At 37.5% G+C, this 18777-nt stretch overlaps 1 protein-coding gene across 3 annotated transcripts in view; it reads right to left on the reverse strand.

Moving 5' to 3' along the window:
• The window catches only part of DMXL2 (Dmx like 2), a 145244-nt gene that overhangs the window by 87081 nt on the left and 39386 nt on the right, over positions 1-18777 (reverse strand). For all 3 annotated transcript variants that reach the window (XM_058541575.1, XM_058541574.1, XM_058541576.1), the window contains exons 5-6: positions 18596-18731; positions 17855-17921 (exon numbers count right to left, since the gene is read on the reverse strand). In XM_058541575.1, coding sequence (XP_058397558.1) covers positions 17855-17921; positions 18596-18731 — 203 coding nt within the window. The remainder of the gene's footprint in view (positions 1-17854; positions 17922-18595; positions 18732-18777) is intronic.

The following is an 18777-nucleotide window of genomic DNA, read 5'->3' on the forward strand; positions in this document are numbered from 1 at the left end:
GCCAAATTCCCCCATTTAAATATACATGGGTTACTGTAGAGAAAAGATTCTGAGACCAGATGCCAGACCCTCGGATAAGATAAGAAAGACCCCATGTTATCAGTCACTGTTATCATCCTTTCCTTTCTGAAGAGATCTGCAAGGGTGAAACAAACCCCTTTTAAATATGAACTGCTTCTTACTCTAAGTCAGGAATCAGTAAACTTTTCCTATAAAGGGCCAGACAGCAAGAAAGTTAGGCTTTGTGGACCACACAGCCTCTGACAACCCTTTAAAAATGTAAAAACCATTCTCAGCTCATGGACCATAGTTTTCTGTTTCCTACTCTAAACGATGAGAAGGCATTTAAGCAGTTGTCAGGAACCACGTCTACACCCACTTAAGATATTTACAGGTATAACAATAGGCACTGACTTTATCATTTCACTTAGTCCTAACAATTTTGTTGAAGGCCTAAACAATTGTATATTATTTAACAGAAACCATCTACTTCATAGTGCTTTATCCTCAATGGTGAAAAGTACACTAAGGGAAATAGTGTGTTATCATTTATGCAAAAGTCTCAATCTCTAAGAAACAATGAGATCATGCATTCCAGAAAAGGGTACATAGGTCCAAATATTTTCATCGGGGCTAGACAAACACTTCTGTTTTTTTCCATCTTGGTACTCATTCTCAATTTATCTGCATAATGTATGTTTCCACTAATGTCTCATTTATTTGGATATTTGAATTATGCAGCAAATCTCTTTATGTGCTTAGTCTGAGACAACCACTTAACAATGTACCTGCTGCTTTCCTCCAAGCACCTTTTTCACCTTAGCAACATTTTCATGTAAGCAAATTTACTGTACAATCTATGGCAGTGGTTTCAGACTACGCACCATAAAAACCCTAGAAGTCCCCTCAGGGCCCCTCAGAAGTCATAAAGGAAAGGCAGAGATCCTCCATAAGCAGGTGGCATTCTAGCCTCTTCTCCATTCCCACCAGCCTCCCCCTTAAATGAAGCAGCTCCACTTTCACCTGTTAATGCCTAAAACTCTAAAACCACACAGAATTAAATTAGAAATCATTAACAGAAACATAGCTGGAAAAGTCCCAAATATTTAGAAACTAAACAAAACACTTCTAAATTACAAGGGAAATTTTAAAATATGTTGAATTGAATGAAAAGGAAAGCAAAACATCAAAATTTGGGGTTGCAGCTACATTAGCGCTTGGAAGGAAATGCATAGCTTTAAATGCTTTTATCAGAAGGGAAGAAAGGTCTCAAATAAATGGTCTAAGCTTCTAGCTGAAGCATCAAGTAGAAGAGGGCAAAGTGAATCCATGGTAAACAGACGTAAGGAAAAAGCAAATCAATGAAATAAAACATACAAAATTTAGAAAAATCAGTGAATCCAAAAGCTAATTTTTGAAAAGATCAATAAAAGATAATTATCTAGAGTGACCAAAAATATTTAGAGAGAAAACACAAATTACCATTATCAAGAATAAAAGAGGGGACATGACTACAGATCCTACAAACAGTAAAAGAATAATGAGGGAATATTATGAACAATTTTATCCCAATAAATTCAATGATTTAGGTTAAATGGACAAATTCCTTGAAAGACAATTTTTGAAAATTGACAAAGGAAGAAAAAGAAAACCTGAATAGCTCTATATCTACTAAAGATGTTGAATACATAATTTAAAATCTTCTTATCAAAAAAAACCCCTAAAACTACAACTAAAACTCTAGGCCCAGGTGGCTTCATTGATGAATTTTACCAAACATTTAAGGAAGAAATAGCACTAATCCTACACAAATCGTTTCAGAAAATTGTGGAAAAGAATTCATTGTATAAGATCAGTATTATTACCCAGACACCAAAACCAAAGACATAAGAAAATTATAAATGAATATCTTTCATGAACATAGATTCAACCATCTTTAATATATTATTAGCAAACCTAATCCAGCAGTATATTCAGTATATAAATCATGACCAAGTGGAGTTTATCCCAGCAAAGTGGGTTTAACACTTAGAAAATCAATCACTATAACTCACCATACTAACAGAATGAAAAGAAAACTCATATAATTATCTCAATATATGCAAAAAAAGCATTTGACAAAAGTCAATATTAATTCACAAGGGAAAAAAAAAAGCTCTCAGCAAACTAGGAAAAGAAGGGAACATTCTCAATCAAATTAAGTACATCTACAATAAACCTACAATTTATATCATATCTAATGGTGAAAGACTAAATGCTTTTCCCACAAAATTGGGAGCAATACAAGGATGTCTGTTCTCATCAATTCTACTCAACATCGAACTAGATGTCCTGGTACCTGAGATAAGTTGAGTAAGGGAAAAAATAAAAGGCATATAGATTAGAAAGGAAGAAGTAAAATTGTCTTTATTAACAAAATCCTAAAGAATCTATTAAAAAAAAATTAAAAACCTGTTAGAACTGTAAGCAAGGTCATAAGACTAAAGATCAAAATTCAAGGGCCAGACCTGTGGCCTAGTGGTTAAGTTCGGCGCACTCCACTTCAACGGTCTAGGTTTGGTTCCTAGGAGCAGACCTACACCACTCATTGGCAGCCATGCTGTGGTGGCAACCCACATACAAAATAGAGGAAGATTGGCACAGATGTTAGCTCAGGGCGAATCTTCCTCAGCAAAAAAAGACACTTAAAAATAAAAAGGCAAGTCGCAGACGGGGAGAAACATCTGCACTGCATTTATCTTTCAATTGTACTAGAATATACATGGAACTCTTACAACTCAATAACAGGGTGAAAACCAAACCAATTTTTTTAAAATGGGCAAAAGATGAATAAACACTTTACAAAAGAAATTATATGAATAGCCAATAAGCACACGTTCAACATCATTAGAAGTCAGGGAAATGCACATTAAAACCACAATAAGACACCACTAGACGACTAGAAGAATGGCTAATATTACAAAGGCTGACAATACCAAATGTTGGCAAGAAAGTAGAGCAGCTGAAACTATTCAGTTGCTGGTGGGCACGCAAAATGGTGCAGGTTTGGAGGGCCAACCCTGTGGCGTGGTGGTTAAGGTCAGCGCGCTCCACTTCAGCATCCCGGGTTCTCAGGTTTGGATCCCAGGCACAGACCTACACCACTCGTCAGCCATGCTGTGGCAGCGACCCACATACAAAACAGAGGAAGACTGGCACTGATGTTAGCTCAGGGCAACTCTTCCTCACCCAGAAAAAAAAAAAAAAAAAAAAACACCAGTACAAGTTTGGAAAGGGTTTTGACACTTTTTTGTAAAGAACCATATGACCTACCAGTTCCACTCCTAGGTATTTTTTACCCATGAGAAGTGAAAACAAATGCCTACACAAAGACTTGCAAATGAATGGTTACATTCATTTAGGTTCATTTTAGACTAAAACTCCAAATAATCCAAACATCCATCAACAGGTGAATGGATAAACAAATTGTGATACATCCATATAATAGAATACAACTCAGCAATAAAAAGAACAAACTACTGATGCACACAAGAACATGGGTGAATCAAAAACATTACGCCAAGTGCAAGAAGCCAGACACAAAAGAGTATATACTATACTATTTCATTTATCTGAAACTCTAGGGAAGACAAATCAACAGTGCTAGAAAGCAGAGCAGCTATTATCTGCAACTAGGGATAGGAGTGAGGATTAATTGGGAAGAGGTAAAAGGAAACCTTCTGAGATGACAGAAATGTCCCAGAACTTGATGGGGGTGGTGATTACATGGGTCTATAAATCTGTCAAGACTCAATGAACTACAGACTTAAAATACACATTTTATTTTAATTATACTTCAATAAAGTTAATTATAAAAAGGAAATAACAGGACAAGATTTATGTACAAGGATGTTCATTTTTGTGTGTGTGTGTGTGAGATCAGCCCTGTGCTAACATCTACCAATCCTCCTCTTTTTTTTTTTGCTGAGGAAGACTGGCCCTGGGCTAACATCTGTGCCCATCTTCCACCACTTTATATGGGATGCCACCACAGCATGGCTTGCCAAGCAGTGCGTCGGTGTGCGCCCGGGATCCGAACCGGCTAACCCCAGGCCACCTCAGCGGAGCCCGCGCACTTAACCACTTGCGTCACCGGGCCGGCCCCCACAAGGATGTTCATTTTTAACAGCAACAGAAAAAATTTAGAACCACTTGATGTTCGCTAATAGCTGTCTGGTTAAGTTAAATTATGGTACCCTCATTCATAGAATGGAAAATTTTGTCACCTTTAAAAAGAATACAGGTATCTGTGTATTGACACAGCAGTCTAGCTATGATAGATAATCAGTGAAGACATCAGCTTAAAGAATATGATGTCACTTGAGTATGTGTGTTACATGCGCACACACACGTCTGTGTGGTGTACAAAGGCATCAAAAAGTTAGAAAGAATATATATTAAATAGAAAACAGTGGCCATTTTTTTATTGGGGGTAGGGTTATTTGGCAGGGGATTTCCATTTTCTCTGCATGTTTTTTATAATGAATACATATTATGTTAAAAAATGTAAAGATGTTTCCATTTTAAAGGGGGGAAAAAGATTGTTAAGCCAATCTTTAAATAACCAAAACAGTGAATCTAGGCATAGAGAAACAGTCTCAAGAGAAGGAAAAGCTTGTGGGAACATTCTGTAGCCTTCTCCTTCCCTTCCTGCCAAAGCCACCCTCCTCAAAAATTCTTATGCCAGCCCTTAGAAAGCCCAGTTTTTTTCCTCAAAAGGGTAATCCTCTATTAAGGAAAAATGTTTTTGAAGAAAACAGAATATTTTAAATCACTTTCAAATTTTACAGAGTAACTGTTATAAAAAGTGTTCAGATATAAACTTTACCAACATACACAGAATTTAAATAAACATTTAGCAAGCAAACTGAAAAAAACAATTCTTGAGCTGAAGATCTAATCAGGTATGTTTTGTGGGGGGAAAAGACTCTTTAATAAGTAAGACTTTAAGCTCAGATAAAAAGTTTTTTTAACTTTAAAATATTTTTTTAACTTAAGCCCAAATAGTTGGGCTTAAAAAGCCCAAGAAAAATTTACCACACATAAAAAATAGATCTTACCAGCAAAAGTGCTCAATGAACTGAAATATTAAAAATCCTGAAGGTAACTGGATTTGAGTCCCACAACAAGTGAACTGAAATCCTGTCATATGTAGCAGAGGCGGTGGAAAATGCCTTCTAGTGGTAGATCACACAGTTACCATCTGTTTCATCATGTCAGACAAACTTGGCTTTATTAACAGAAGCAGAACAGATTGTGGGAGGAAAAAATGCCAATATTACAAAGTTAGTTTCTGTTCTTTTTATCAAGAGTATCTTAATTAGATATGACATCGTCTCAAAAGTATGAGGAAATAAGCTTTTTAAATCCATGACACATTTTATTAACCTCCAAAAGATCTTTACCAGTAAGGCATTCTTATCTTTCCAAAAGAATTATGAAACACTTAGCTCTTAGGAGAATTGAATACAAGAAGCTTAGGGAAACATGACTAATACAAAGAAAAAAAAAAACCTCAATAATCAATTGCTAAGGCTGTGTGCAATAAAAATTCAAAGAAAGAAGATATTAGGCATTATGGAGCATAAAAACAGAACCGTCTCTGAGGAGCTTAAAATCTAGCTGCCCCACTTAAGAGGATGTGCTCCTTAGTCTTACTACTTTTAGCCTTTTTTTTGTGTGTGAGGAAGATCGGCCCTGAGCTAACATCCATGCTAATCCTCTTCTTTTTGCTGAGGAAGACCGGCTCTGAGCTAACATCTATTGCCAATCCTCCTCCTTTTTTTCCCCAAAGCCCCAGTAGATAGTTGTATGTCATAGTTGCACGTCCTTCTAGTTGCTGTATGTGGGACGCGGCCTCAGCATGGCCGGAGAAGCGGTGCGTCGGTGCGCGCCGGGATCCGAACCTGGGCCACCAGTAGCGGAGCGCGCACACTTAACCGCTAAGCCACGGGGCCGGCCCCTTATTACTTAGCTTTGTTTGAAGCACAAAGGCATCTTTCAGATGCATGAGGGATGAGAGTTCAAATATTCAGAAGATGGTCAGACAGTGAATACTGATCATCTCACATGGGTCATTAATAGTTTTTAAAGTAACAAGTGATCCTGTCAAAAGACCATATACCCTAAAATAGTCTCAAAGTTCAGCCAGTTGTGACACACAGCTGAGGCAAACATCACACACTGGGTAAGCAAAGGGAGATAATCAGAAACATTAAGAATATATGAGGGAAATCAACTACAGAAAGAGAAGAATCTAGAAAATAAACAATCTTTTGTAAGTTTTTTAACAGTTCATTTGTCTCATTTAGGGAGTGGTAGGCATCCCGTAATTTGTATCAATGTTCTATTCTTAATTCAATCCTATGACATGTATTTCAGTATATTTCATAAGAACTAATTATCATACTACATTTGATCATGTCCAGATACAGATTTATTAAAGGGCCAAATTTCACTCTGAGCAAATTCAATGGCTTTCGACCATTTCAGACTTAAAAACAAAATTAGTCTGTAACATACAGATGGATAATGATGTGCTACTAACTGCCTGTATACTACAGAATGGTCACATGACTCATTCAAACAACCAATATTTATTGAATGCTGGCACTATCTGAACTGCGAGGATACAGTTGAGGCAGTGCAGGAGACAGAGACAATAAAATATATTTCCTACTTGCAAACAGCTTATACTCTAGAAAGGAAGACAACAGAAAATAAGGATACAAATTATTGTTTTAATTATAATTATGATAAGTGCTACACTGAGAAGCATACTATGAGAGTATTTAATTGGGAGATTTGACCTTGTCTGAGAGGTCAGAGGTTTCCTTTAAAAAGTGGTATTTAAGGGGCCAGCCCTGTGGCTTAGCGGTTAAGAGCGCGCGCTCCGCTGCTGGCAGCCCGGGCCCGGATCCTGGGGGCGCACCGACACACCGCTTGTCCGGCCATGCTGAGGCCGCGTCCCACGTACAGCAACTAAGAAGGATGTGCAGTTATGACACACAACTATCTACTGGGGCTTTGGGGAAAAAAAATAAATAAATAAAAATTATTAAAAAAAGAGGCCAGCCCGATGGCGTAGTGGTTAAATTTGAGCTCTCTGCTTCGGCGGCCCAGAGTTCGCAGGTTTGGATTCCAGGCAGGGACCTAAACACCGTTCATCAAGCCGTGCTGTGGTGGCATCCCACATACAAAATAGAGGAAAGTTGGCACAGATGTTAGCTCAACAACTGTCTTCCTCAAGCAAAAAGTGGAAGATTGGCAACAGATGTTAGTTCAGGGCCAATCTTCCTCATAAAAAAAAAAGAAAAAAAAGGCAATATTTAACCCTAGAGTTGAAAGATACACAGAAGACAGCCAGTCAAAGAACAGGGAAGGATGAGCATGCCCTAGAGAGAATAGTGCATACAAAGTCCTGAAAGCAGCAAAGAGCTCGGCATATTCAAGGCTCTGAAAAGCCATCAGTGTGGGAGGCATTCAGGTGGGAACAAGCCAGAGAGGTACACAAGGGCCAGATCATACAGCAGAGCCTCACAGACCATGGTAAGGATTGTGGTCTTCACCTTATGAGCAGCAGGAGTCACGAAAAGGATTATGAGCAGGAGAGTGGTATGTTCAGGCGGCCCTGGCCATCGGGAGAAGACAGAATTAGAGGACGGTTGTGGATGTTCAGTTAGGAGACTGCCGTAAGTGTCCAGAGACAAGAAGACGCTAACTTGAGTAGAGGAAGTGGAGAGGCAGAGAAGTGGACTTTAGCTCTAAAGACCTCAGCTTCTTTCTGTGATCTCTAAGATCACTAGAATCCTATGATTCTAAAAGCATTTACGTTTATACTTTAATTTATGCACAAACAGGTAGGCCTATCTTTTCTACATATTCCGTTTTCCCCCTGCATTACAGGTCATTTGACATAATTAACTATTCCCTCCTTCTTGAATCTTTTTTTTCCTTCCAACTTCTCTAATGTCACATTCTCTGGTTTTCCTTCTGTCTTCGTGGCCACTCCTTCGCAGTATCCTTTATAGGCTTCTCTCCGTTTTTTAGTTCCATTTAAAAAGTTCAAGGCCTCTGGAATTTCATCCTGAGCTCCATTCTCTTCATCATACATCTTCTCCCTAGTTAATTTCACTAGCCCCATAACTTGAAACACCATTTCTCGACTAATAAATTCAAACTCCGTATCTCTACCCCTGACCTCACCAGGGAACTCCTGACAATCTTATCCTATTTGACACCTTAACCTGGATGCATCTCCAACTTTGATCTAGACACCACACCCCAGCCTTCTGCTGTTCTTTAACAAGCCCTGCTAATTCCCATGTCAGAGCATTTGCACGTGGCGTACCCTTGGCCAAAAACACTCTTTCCTCTGAACATCACACAATTGTCTCCTTCATATTATTCAGTTCTTAGTTTAGAGTTATTTCCCCACAAAAGCCTTCTCTAAAGATCACCCACTCTAACAGACACCAAGTCACACTACTACCTCATTCTGCCTTAATTCTCTGGACAGCACTTAATAACAAATGATGCTTTTTCTGTCTTTTCTCACTACAAGTTAAATTCCATGAAGACAGGAACCTTGTCTGTCTTCTTTATGTCAAGATTGCCAACACACAGAACAATTCAGGACATATGGTGGTGTTCAAAAAAAATATTTGCTAAACACAAAAAGACTTATTTGCAGGTAAAATTTCAAATTAGTTTTTCCTCAAAAATGCACTATCAAACATAGAGAGACAAATTTTATATGTGTATATACATATGTGTGTGTGTGTGTGTATGAGTTTATCATGATATGAACACAATTACGATAGATTCCGATATGCCTTACAAGCATAGATTGCTAGAATTCTGAAACGCGTTTTCTTTGACCAGTTCTATGATAAAAAGCACATCAGACAACATATGTGTGAAGGTACATGTTTCAAGGAAAACTTAACTGCATACAATACCTGCCCATAACCATAGTGCTATGAATATTGTTTGAAGGAGGGTAGTAGGAAAACGGTTTCAAGCGATGCACAGCACACACAACAACCTCCAAGCTGAAGTCAGAGCAACGACTACCAGGAATACCATGATACTGCGTTTCAGCATGAACCTAGGGTACCTCTCTGATCACACTGAATTGGTCCTATATTAAATCATCATGGATTCACCTACCATGGACTCGTCAATCAAAGGAATGACTAACTTAACTAATCATTCATGAGTATAAGGTAACCCTAAGAAATATGAGTAACAACAGGAACAAATCTGTGGGTATGGCAGGTTTTTTCATGGTCAAGTTTAGGAGTAATGAGATGCTAGTTTTAAAGATCAAAGCTTTAACGGTGACTGCCTAATTTTAGAGATCAAAGGCAAGAATCATATTATTTTTCAAACTATTTTTCCTGTGATTCTGATAACAGTTTTCCCTTTATTAACCTTGCTTTTCAGATATTATGGAAAATTCTTCCTGCATCTCTACATTCTATCCAAAAACATTAAATATGTTTTAGGTTTTTTTTATTTGTAGGTGATTGAACTGGCTTATCAAAATTTTCAGTGTTTGTTTTTAAAATCTAGTTTAACATTTTTTCTTCTAATTTATTTATCTTCATTTATTTTCTCCTGTTTTCCATTGGCTCCTGACTTTCTGCCTTGCTGAATAGTTTAAGTAGCTCTATTATTTGTGAGGGGGAGGAGGAGAGAGTGAGAGAGGCAGAGGGGGAGAGGGAAAAGCAGAAGGAAAGGAAGAGGGAAAAGGAAAAGGGAGGGGAAGCCCACATGGCAGGGAACAGCAGGCAGCCTCTAGGGCTTGAGGGAGGCCTCCAGCCAGCAGCCAGCAGCCAGCCAAGCCCTCAGTCACACAGCTCAAAGATATAAATTCCACCAACAACCTGCGAGAGGCTGGAAGAGGATTCTGCCCTAGTCAAGTCCCCAGGTAAGAATTCAGCCCAGCTGACACCTTTAATGCAGCCTTTAGGATCCCTGATCAGAGCACCCAGCTAAGCCATGCCCAGACACCTACCCCACAGAAGCTGAGATAATAAACACGTGGTTTTTAAGCTCCTAAATTTGTGGTAATTTGATATGCAATAACAGAAAACTAGTACAGACTCATAGTGATAAGTGTTAGGAGTAAAACTAAGGCAGGCAAAAGGAATATAAAGTACAGGGGAAGGTGGGATGCAATTTTAAAAGGGCTGCTTAGGGAGAGCCTCACTGAGACCCTGACCTTTAAGAAGCTAAGGGGTAAAGCCATGCAGGTCTCTGAGGGAAGGAATTTTTCAGGTAGAGGAAAAAACAAGTGCAAGAGCTCTGCTTAGAAAAAACAACGAGCGTGTGGCTAGAGTCAAGTCTGCAAGGAGGAGAGTAACAGGAGATAAGGTCCAAGGAGTGATAGGGATCTGGTGAGCATGGGGCCTGGTAAGCCATCATAAAGACTTGGGCTTTTACTGAATGAAATGGGAAACCTTCTGACAGTTTTGAACAGAGGAGTGACATAATCTGACTTACATTTTTAAAAGACCACTCCAGCTGCTGGTTTGAAAACACATTGTACAGGAGCACAGCAAAAGTTGGGAGACCAATTAAGAATTTAATACAATAATACAAGTGATAAATGATGGAGGCTTCAACCAGATTGTAACAACAGAGGTGGTAAAGAAGGGAGCAGGCTGTGGATATATTCTGAGGGTAGAGCCAACAGAGAAGTGGCCTGGGGGTGGGGTAGAGAGCAGGAGTTCCATTGTAGACATGTTCACTTGAAGATGTGTATTAGTTACATATATAAGCCTGGAGATCAGGGGAGAGGTATAGGCAAAAGGTACAAATTTACATGCATTTGAAGCCACAAGCTAAGATGAGATTGCCATGGGAACGAGTACGGTCAGAGAGGTCCAAGAAATAAGCCCTGGGGTACTCCTACATTTAAAAGCAGGGGAGAGAAGGTGATCCCAGCAAACTAAACAGGGGCAGCCAGAGAGTTAAAAAGAAAATCAAGAGAGTGTGCTGTGTCCTGAAAGTAAAATGAAGAAAGTGTTCAAGGTAGAGGAAGGAACCAAGTTTGTTAAATCATGCTAATCAGTTAAGAACTAACCACAGGATTCAGTAACAGGAACTCGCTGATGACAGTTTCAGAGGAGTGGGCACAATAGAAAATGAGGAGGAAAATCTTGGGAGACAGCAGCTATAAGCAACCCTTTCAAGGTGCTAAAAGGAGTGCAGGGAAATATGGCAGAAGCTGAGAGAAAAGGTCAAGAGAGGGTTTTGTTATTGTTGTTTCTTTTAGAATGGGCAAGATTATAACACTTTTGGTATGCTATGCTGTATTAGTCAGCTCTGGCTGCCATAACAAAATACCACAGACTGGGTATTTTGTTCTCACAGTTCTGGAGGCTGGAAGTCTGAGACCAAGGCGCCAGCAGGGTCAAGTTCTGGTGAGAGCTCTCTTCCTGGTTTGCAGGCAGCTCCCTTCATGCTGTGTCTTCATGTGGTAGAGAGAGCAAGCTCTCTGGTGTCTCTTCTTATAAGGGCACTCACTATGCCTATCATGAGGGCCACTCTCATGACCTCATCTAAACCTAATTACCTCCCAAAGGCCCCATCTCCAAATACCATCACATTGCAGGTTAGCGCTTCAACATATGAATTTGGGGGGGCCACATTCAGTCCATAACATATGCTAATGTGACGACCCAGGGGAGAAGAAAACTGATTGAGAAGAGAGGAGACAAATGCAATAGTGATGTCCCTGAGTAAGCAAGAACAAATGGGATCCAGCACACAAATGAAGGAACTGGCCTTGTACGAAAGCACAGACAGTTCATGCATGGCAACACAAAGGAAAGCAGTACATATAGGCACAGATATAGAGAAGAGAACAGATGTAGGTAGGTGGTAGGAGCTTATCAAAGTTCTCCTCTGATTCCATCTATTTTCCAGGCAAGGAGCCACGGTAAACAAATGCTGAAGCAGGTGACTGGATTGTCATAAGGTAATCTACCAATACCCAGTGGCATTAAGCTTCAGTTTTAAATAGCTATACAGAGACAACGCATAGAGTCCATGCAAGGCAAGAAGTCAGATCAGAGGAACCTGCATAACACCAAGAAAACTGCTAAGGACTATCCCTAAATCAAAGAACGAAACTGAGAAAAAACCCTCTCTGAAAAGGGATATGGCAAGGAAGGGTCCATCTGCACCTGGATTCTGAGTGGAACAAAAAGACTCCACTGGGCATTTATAACCATAAAACAGGCCTTATGAGACCCAAATTCATGCTATCTGCATGCGTGGCACAACAAGTTCCAAGCTGAGAATTTAGTCTGAGCTCAGCTTGTCCCCAGGTGCCTGGGAGAAGCTATATAAACCTTTTCTGGAAGAATGCACACTCAACCCAGGCCTCAAAGAATCCCCACAAATGCACCTGCAATAAATATTTTCTCAGTGAAATATAAAGCTAGCTGATTATGGTGCTTTGATATCCAATACATCTGGATTAAAATCCCAGCTCTATCATCTGACTAGCTCTATATCCTCCAGGAAGTTCTCAAGCTGCAGTTTCCTCTTCTGCAGAACAAGAGAGCACTGCCTGCCCCACAGGTTTTGGGAAGGCAGTGGTATCTGGTACAGAACTCTCAATAATTAGTAGTTGCTGTCATAACAGTACGAGTAGTTATTATTCTAACTACAAATAACTTGTAAGTTTTACTTAATAATGCAAAATAGAAGTTGTCACTACCAATAAAGTACTCCTGCACCATCTACCCCCACCTCCCAAATAACTGAACCCAACTCTAATCCATTCTCTGGAGAACCCATGGATCAAAGAATGAATCACAATAAAAATTAGAAAAATTTATGTTCAGAATAATAATGAAAATAATACATATCAAACTTATGGAATTAAAAAAACTTGTGAGATAAAGCTAAGCTTAGAGGGAAATCTTAGTGTGAAATATATACAAACAAAAAAAAGGCTGAACATCCATCTAAAAGAGTTTGGGGAAAAAAAAGTAGAAGAACAACCAAACAGGAATTAATGAAACAGAAAACAAACATACAATACATAGGTCTACAAAAACAAAATTAGTTCTTTAAAAAGACATAATATTGATAAACCCTTAGTAAGATGAATCAAGAAAAAAAGAGAGAAGGCACAAATAACCAATATCAAAAAAAAAGAAATCATCACACACGTATTACAGATATTAAAAACGCGTTTTACACAACTTTATGCCAATAAATTTGAAAATTTCCATAAAGTTGGAAAATTCTAGACAAATATAACTTACCAAAATGGACATAAAAGAGAAATATAATATCTGATTAGCCTTGTAAATATTTAAAAAATTGAATCCCACAAAGAAAACTTCTGGTCCAGATGGCTTCACCAGCAAATATTTAAGAATAAAACTATATTGATCTTGCACAAACTCTTTCATAGAGTAGAAAAAGGAGAACTTTCCAACACATTTTATGAGGCCAACATGACACTGATATCAAAATCTATCAAGGACATTACAAAAAAGGAAAAATTATTTGCCAAATCTCATTCTAACACATCAGTCTCATAAATTCTAAACAAAATATTAGCAAACCAAACCCAGCAAGGATAATACATTACAATCAAGTTGGGATTATTCCAGAAACACAAGGCTTATTTAACACTTGAAAATAAGTCTATGTATTTCATCTTATTAAAAGAGTAAAAAAGAAAAAAAATTATAATCTCATTAGATGCAGAAAAAGTATTTGCAAGATTCAACACCATTTGCGATTTAAAAAAAAATTATAGCAAACTAAAAATAAGAAGGAAACTTCCTTTATCTGAAAAATAGTACCTATAGTAAACACCTATGGTAAACATCATACTTAATGGTGACACCGTGAAAGGTATCTTTTTGAAATTGGGAAGAAGAAAAAGATGTCTACTCTTACCAACTTTTACTCAACACTATATTAGAATTCCTAAATACTGAAGTAAAAAAAGAAAAAGATATAAAACAACTGAGAGTCAGAAGAGATGAAATAAAACTCTCATTATTCAGTTAATTATGCACATAGAAAATCCAAAAGGATATACAGATGATTTATTAGGATTAATGAGTTTAGTAAAATTGCTAGGTATAAACCCAATATACAAAAATTAATTGCATTTCTATATACCAGTAACAATTATAAAATGAAATTTATATAATGATGCCATTTATAACAATGTCAAAAATATAAAACACCTAGGAATGAATCTAACAAAAGATGTTTAGGACCTCTACACAGAAAATTATAAAACGTTCCTGAAAAAAGTAACAAGATTTAAAATAAATGAAGGAGTATGTCATGTTCACAGATAGCAAGACTCAATCACAAAGATGTCAGTTCTCCCCAAACTGATCTATAGAGTCAATGCAATACCAATCAAAATCACAAGAAGTTTTTTGTTTTGTAAAATTTACCAAGCTCACTCTAAAATTTATATGGCAATATAAAGGGCGAAGAATAGATAAGACAGTCTTAAAGAACGAAAACAAGATAGGAGAACTTGCTCTACCAGACAGCAAGACATTTTAAAAGCTATAGCAACTAAGACAGATGGCATTGGTGCAAGGAAAGACCAATGGACTAGACAAAAGAAACCAGACACAGACCCACACAAATATGGACATTTGATTTTATGACAAAAGTGGTAATACACAGCAATGGAGAAAGAAGAGGCTTCTCAATAAATTGTGCTAGACAACTGGATATCCTCATGGGAAACATGACACTTGACCCCTTCCTCAAACCGTACCCAAAAATTATTCCACGTGGATTTTAGACCTAAATATGGAAGACAAAAAAGAAAATGCCCAGATTTTAGACCAGAGGTTCTTCGGCCAAGGTCTACTAACCCAAGGGGCCTGTGGATAGAATTCAAGACATAAAAGACATTTTTGATACATCAACTGCATCCTTTCATGCCTTAGCATTTTCGTGTGCCAGTTCCAATTGATAGCACCTACACATCTTCGCCTGAGGTTCTCTAGGAGTTCTTTATGAGTGCTGAGAATTACTGCCCTGCCCTCACCAGCCCTCAACCAACGACTGATGCATGTGAAGAACACGCGAGAGGGACATGATGTTGTGAGGAACACTGGCTCCAGAGTTACCCGGAGATTTAAGTTTCTCATTCACCTGCCTTATAATATACCCTTTATTAAGCGCCTTTACTTCCCTGCCTCAAATCCAGTATATTTCTTTGTGATCATTCCCCAAATTAATTACTTACACGCGAATCCTTGTCTTGGGGTGTGCTTCTTGAGAAACCAAGAAAACTAAGACCTACAGATAATACAAACTTGAGTGGCGAAAAACAATTACTTCTCTATTTTCATAACTGCTAACTGAAGGAAATGCTATATTTCAGCTATGAATATAAGCAATAAACCAAAGTAGTATTAGCAGTACATATGACTTGGTCTCTAACAGAAATTACAGATGTTTTGATATTGCATGACAGTTGCTGCATATATCTCAAAATATTTTTTACACTCCTCACTACTTTGAAATTGTTAGCTATTAGTTTGCTACTAACCTGCAGACATTTGTAGTCTTTCTGTCTTTCTGTAACGTTGTGCAGCCTTCCTGTCTATAATGTCATCAATTATTGAGTAACTACCTCTGTGCCAAGTGATTATTCAGCTATAAAACAGTTAAGTTGAGCATCCTACAACTAGAGATTAACTCAGAAAGCCTTGTAGTGCAATACAGAAGTTTTCATTCCATATACAACAATTAAACTTTAACTCGTGATTTTTAAATGTAATTTTTTGTTACTAAATGCATTAATACATAATGTACATAATGGCTATTATTGCAAATTTATTTTTTAATATCTTATTTTTTAATAACTGTATGGTATCATTTTTATAAGTTCAAAACTATGCAAAACTAAACATTATTATTATTTGGGAATTTATACATGTGAAACTATAAAAAAAAAAAAAAAACAATGAAATAAAACATAAAATTTAGGATTGTGGTTGCCTGAGTAGGAGAGGAAGGAGCAGGTGCAAGCAGGAAGATACGGAACCCATTAGTTTTATGTTCTTGTCTCAAATTGGGTAGTGGGTACATGTGTATTGTTTAATTATTATATCTTACATATGTTTTACATATATTCTTTTATACCTATGAAATATTTTATAACTTAAAAAGGAACATTCGTAGAATAAGAGAAAAACTCTTGAAAATTAAAAATATGATAGCGAGAAAAAATTTCTCAAAGGTAAAGCTGAAAAATCCCCCAAAATTTAAACAAAAAGATAAAGAGACAGAAAATGGGAGAGGGGAAAAAAGGTAAATTAGAGGATCAATATAGAAGGATCCACGGCTGAATAAGAGGAGATCCAGAAAGAAAGAAAAGAGAACATGAAGGGAAGAAGAAAACACAAAAGAAATAGTATAAAATAATCTCCCTGAACTGAAGGACATGAGTTTTCAGACTGAACAAGAGCACCAAATTGCCTGCAGAAAAAAAGTCTTTATCCCTGAGAGATACATACTAAAATATTTATAGATGACTGACCCATACCAAAACATCACCTCAAAATTTCAGAACACCAGCGTTAAGAGGAAGATGCTTAACACCTCTGTAAGCTGGAGTTGGGGGGAGTAGGGTCATAATAGCACTATACTTCTCAAATAGCTACACTGAAAGCTAGAAGGTAACAGAACCACGACTTTAAAAATTCTGAGGGAAAATTATTTCCAACCCAATCCTATGCCCAGCCAAATCAAGAATAAAAAAGCAGAAGAAATCATCGTTCAGATTTACAAAGCCTCAGAAATGTTTTTTCCTATCCATCTTCTCTCAGAAACCTACCAGAAGGTAGCTCCATCGAAAGAAGGTAAATGATGCTAAGAAACAGGGAATTTAACAAAGGAGGTAGGCAAAGAGAATCTCCCGAGGTTGGTAAAAGAAAATCCCAAAATGACAGCCCTGCTATTTTAGACTTGGAGAGCAACTAAGCCAGATGGGAGCAAAGAGAACACACATTTCCAGGATGCCTCTTATGTGGATTATACTGAAAGAGGGTTCCAAGATGGTCAGAGGTTTGGGGGATGAATTAGGTATACAGAAAACTAAGCACATAGTAAAACAAAGTAATTATTAACTCCAAAGTAAGTATTCTGTGAAGAATATTTTACACAATCTTAATAATGTGAACAATAAATACTGATTTACCCAAATATTATGAGATACCTACATCAGGAAGATAGGAGAAAGGGAAGTGAGTATGTGTACGTGCTAGAAGTGGAGATGCGGTTGGGAACATCAGCTACAGAAGTCAGGTCTCAGCTTCCATGGTAGGAAGGCAAGAGATGACACATAAAACAGAAAGGAAAAAAAATCAAGAAATGGGAGCATAAGCAAGTTATTTAGGAACACAGAAGGAAACACCAAAATATGCAATTTGACAAATAACTACCTCCAGGACACAGGAATTAAGAGTGGGAAGAAGGGAGTGCTTCTTTTCACTGTGAATCTAGTAGTATTTTTTTAAATTATGTACATATGCAATTTTTTAAACATAAAAATTTTAAAAAAACAAATTTTTTTAAAAAGGTCAAATAATAATAATAGTCATTATTTCCCAAGTGCCTACTACATCTGGGGAACACAGCAGATCTTTTTACAAATACTATCACTATTCCTTAGGCCAGTTTTGCAGAGTAGCATTAGCCCAGTTTTACAGACGAGAAAACTGAAAATAAGAATGAACAAGGAACATTTTTAATTGTTTTGTTTCTTTTGTTTATGTTTTGTTTGGTACTTTACCTTTCCAGCAGTGGCAAAATATTCACCATCAGGGGACCATTCCATCAAATGTACTGATACTGAGGTTCTAAAAAAAACAAAGTTAAACAGTCAGCATTTTTAAAATCTGGAACACTGTATAAATAAGTGGTCAAAATAAAATTTTCATAACATCATCAGAACAAGAGTGTTTTCACCTCTCTAGAAATAAAATGTTTCACCTCCCTAAAAATACAAATTAATTCATTAAAACTAATCCAAAGTTCACTTCGGGGATCCAAAGAAGAATGCAATTAACACGCATAAATGATATCTCCACCTCCATGTCCCACCGACATCCTAGATGTAACATGTTAAAAACGGAGCTCATCATCTTGTCTGGCTAATTGGTCCCCTTCACACAGTCCATATTGTTAATGGTACAGCCATCCTTCCACTTGAGTGACAGGCAACTTTCACCACATCTTTCCCCTCCCCATCCCCATCCATATTTCATCCATTAATGAGTAATTCCTATGCGTCAACCTTGTCAAACCAAGTCCTGTGGTTATTACTATGAAAATATCTTTGTCCTTTTTTCAAATAATCAACTGTATCACAGACTGAAAGGTGATATTATAACGGGTTTTGGTTAGAAAAAGTCTACTTTACAGGCTTCTAAATGCAACAGTACCATCAAAAAATAAAGATCACTGAGAAAGGGAACATATTTTAGGAAGCATTTTTTTTAAATTAATGAACATAACAGAGTTAGACACTAACTTGCACTGCCAGATGCACTTCCAATCATTTAAAACGGGAGGAATTTTATTATCAATTTCTTCCTCTTCTTCCAGAATGTCATCTCCTGGAGGAGCCCACAACTGAATAGAATCAGTTGCTGTCAACAATCTGTTATCTGAAAATTAAAGAATGTTCCGATGAATAAGCAAGGACGATCCAGA

The sequence above is a fragment of the Diceros bicornis genome, chromosome 5 (genome assembly GCF_020826845.1).
Source record: "Diceros bicornis minor isolate mBicDic1 chromosome 5, mDicBic1.mat.cur, whole genome shotgun sequence".
Taxonomy (NCBI): Eukaryota; Metazoa; Chordata; class Mammalia; order Perissodactyla; family Rhinocerotidae; genus Diceros; species Diceros bicornis.